Source organism: Mauremys reevesii, linkage group 15, assembly GCF_016161935.1.
Source record: "Mauremys reevesii isolate NIE-2019 linkage group 15, ASM1616193v1, whole genome shotgun sequence".
Classification (NCBI taxonomy): domain Eukaryota; kingdom Metazoa; phylum Chordata; order Testudines; family Geoemydidae; genus Mauremys; species Mauremys reevesii.
In genome coordinates, this window is record NC_052637.1 from 11,313,244 (window position 1) to 11,316,302 (window position 3,059).

The 3,059-nt window shown below is 40.5% G+C and overlaps 1 protein-coding gene across 1 annotated transcript; it reads left to right on the forward strand.

Moving 5' to 3' along the window:
- Positions 1–1,166: 1,166 nt before the first annotated feature.
- LOC120383664 (olfactory receptor 14A16-like) lies at positions 1,167–2,123 on the forward strand. Its single transcript, XM_039501832.1, has one exon. The coding sequence runs from the start codon at positions 1,167–1,169 to the stop codon at positions 2,121–2,123; it is 957 nt and encodes a 318-aa protein (XP_039357766.1).
- Positions 2,124–3,059: the final 936 nt, after the last annotated feature.

Sequence of the window (3,059 nt, forward strand, 5' to 3'; positions counted from 1 at the left end):
TTTTGTTGGTGGTGGTGTTGTTTAGATGAAAAAAACATCTCCATTAGAAATAATAGAGCTGAAAATTTCCAACCAGCTGTAAATTTTAAATAAAATTGGGGAACATTAATATTGCCTGATAAGAGCTTGATTTCAAACCCATTTATTCTATTGCAGCTGTGTGATTTCTCTTTCAAAGGGATAATTGCAAGGAGGTAACAATTGAATAACCAGTTAAGTTGGCAGCACACAGAATGTTTTATACAGACAAGTCTCTTAAAACCCCAGTTTAGAGCTGAACCAGGCAGCCAAAGCCTGTCGATCCTGCCACCATTCAAGGACATACGGGAGCTCACTAGGAGTAGAATCCTGATCTCCTGGTGTAGCTCCACACTTCTGCCGGCTGAGTATAAAGGACGTAAATAGGTTCACAGAACTTACACAGAGTAAGACACGGAGCCATGTTTTCAAAGGTGTTTAGGTGCCTAGTGGGATTTTCAGAAGCACCTAGGAGAAATGACAGACCTAAGGTCACATAGTAGGTCACCAGCAGAGACAAGAGTAGAGCCCAAGAGTCCTGACAGCCAGAGTAAATGATACAACATAGCTGTGACGGAGGGGTGCTGCTGTTATATGCAGGTCGAAGTACAGCTGGGAGCACGCAGCAGGCTGTCTAGGCATAGAGTTTGGGGTAGAAACATCACAGATGGGCTGCTACTTACGACGCTGGAGAAGTCTACGTTATATTGCCCTATAAAGTGGGAATCAGAATGTGTTGGCATTTTAGTCTATTAGTTTCATGCCCAAGTTGTGAGCTTGGTGATGGTCGCAATGGAGGGGCCTTCTTTGCAAGAATTGTTAGATTTGGAGTGTGCTTTGTTCCATCCTTCATAGTGCATTTTATCAAGCTACACCTTGGGCCAAATCCTCAGGTTGGGTAAAGTGGTGAAGCTCTGTTGAGTTTAAAGGAGGTTACACTAGTGTGATAATGTGACTGACTGATTGTCAGAGGTGAGGAGCACTAACAACACCTAGTCATTGTAAGTGATAATTTCTGTGCACCTTTGACATTCTTATAATGAGATATTAGGAAAAGGGGAAGCAGGCCATTCTCTCTGTCACTCCGATCCTGACCATTGTCCTTCTCAGTCCCTGCACAGGCATCACACAGTGTACTGAGGAAGAAAATGTCCAACCAAACCACCGTGACTGGATTCCTTCTCCTGGGATTCTCTAACATCAGGGAACTGCAGATTTTACACTTTATTGTATTTCTAGTGCTTTACCTGATATCCCTGCTGGGGAACCTTCTCATCATCACAGCCATAGCCCTCGACCGCCACCTTCACAACCCCATGTACTTTTTCTTGATTAATCTGTACATCCTAGACTTTGGCTCCATCTCTGTCACCATCCCCAAATCCATGGTCAATTCCCTCATGAACACCAGATGGATTTCTTATTATGGATGTGTTGCCCAATTTTTCTTTTTCTTATTCTTTGCTTCAGCAAGTTTTGCCTTACTGACCATCATGGCATATGACCGATACATCGCCATCTGCCAACCACTGCACTATGAGATGGTAATGAACAGGACAGCTTGTGTCCAAATGGCAGCCAGTGCCTGGATCAGTGGTATTCTCTACTCTGCATTGCACACTGGGAACACGTTTGCGATATCTTTCTGTGGAGGCAACATGGTAGATCAGTTCTTCTGTGAAATTCCCCAGCTCCTACATCTTGCCTGCTCTGACTCATATCTCGGTGAAGTTGTTCTTATTTCTCTTTGTGTGCTTTTATCTTTAATCTGCTTTGCTTTTATAATTGTGTCATATTTTCAGATCTTCAAAACAGTGCTGAGAATTCCTTCTCAGGAGGGCCAGCATAAAGCCTTCTCCACCTGCCTCCCTCATCTCGTTGTCGTCTCCTTATTTCTTTTCACCGGCCTCTTTTCCTTCCTGAAACCCACCTCCAACTCATCCTCATATCTGAATCTCTTGGTGGCTGTTCTCTATTCCATAATGCCCCCAATGATGAATCCCATCATCTACAGCATGAGAAACAAGGAAATGAAAGGCGCACTGAGTAAACTGATAGGTTGGAGGTTATTCAGCAAGAATAAAATGTCTATATTTCTCCACTGATCACTGTTTCATTCTATGTTTTTTATAAATATAATCGGCTGATGACATTATTGGCTTCATGAGAATATAATTTGCAATCTGTTAATGCAGAATTGGGTATTTACAATAATAAAAATCCAGACAAACAACTAAAAGAAAAAGTAGTTACTATAGGTTTATATCAATGTAATTAAGATTGGAATCTATCTATCTATCTATCTATCTATCTATCTATCTATCTATCTATCTATCTATCTATCTATGTACTGCTAGCCATCACCATTCTATGTGATAACCTTGCACATAAAATCAGTAGCCATAGCAAAGTCCCCAGTCGGTTCTCTGGCTCTTCTTATTTTTCAGGATAACAACTCATACTGACGTATCAATGCATTTGTTCTTTGCTATTTTTTGTTTGTCAGATTTTTAGTTTATTTTTGTTTAGTTGTTTGTTGTTTTTATTTGTTTCTTTGTTCCAGATGGGTTTGCAGGAGGGAAGGCCCGGAGAGATATTGAGTGTTTGGTTAGACAGGATTTTCAATGTTTGCCTTCTCTTGAGAGTGCTCCTATGTCATCTCTTTGATGGGGTTTTCTGAGTGAGCTGAAGTTTTGCTCCCCACAATCATAAAAGGGTGCAAAAGAAAGTTCCGCATGGCTAAGTTCCTCCTGAAATTATTAGGTATATACTTTTGGGAAATTATTATATTATTAATGACATGTTAGGAGCCTTAGGAAGCTGTCTTTTATTATTTTAACCTGAAGAAGAGCTCTGTGGAGCTCAAAAACTTGTCTCTCTCACCAACAGAAGATGGTCCAATAAAAGATATTACCTCACCCATCTTCTCTATGTAAGTATTATGTCAATCTTGCTATGGTGCAAAAACTGTTTTGAAGAGAAACTTTTTCCAGTGTTTTCTAAAGAAAATCTAACTCGGGATAATGAGACCAAATTTGGAT

Coding starts and splice junctions, on each gene's coding strand:
- LOC120383664 (XM_039501832.1), top strand. CDS start 1,167: ATGTCCAACCAAACCACCGTGACTGGATTCCTTCTCCTGGGATTCTCT.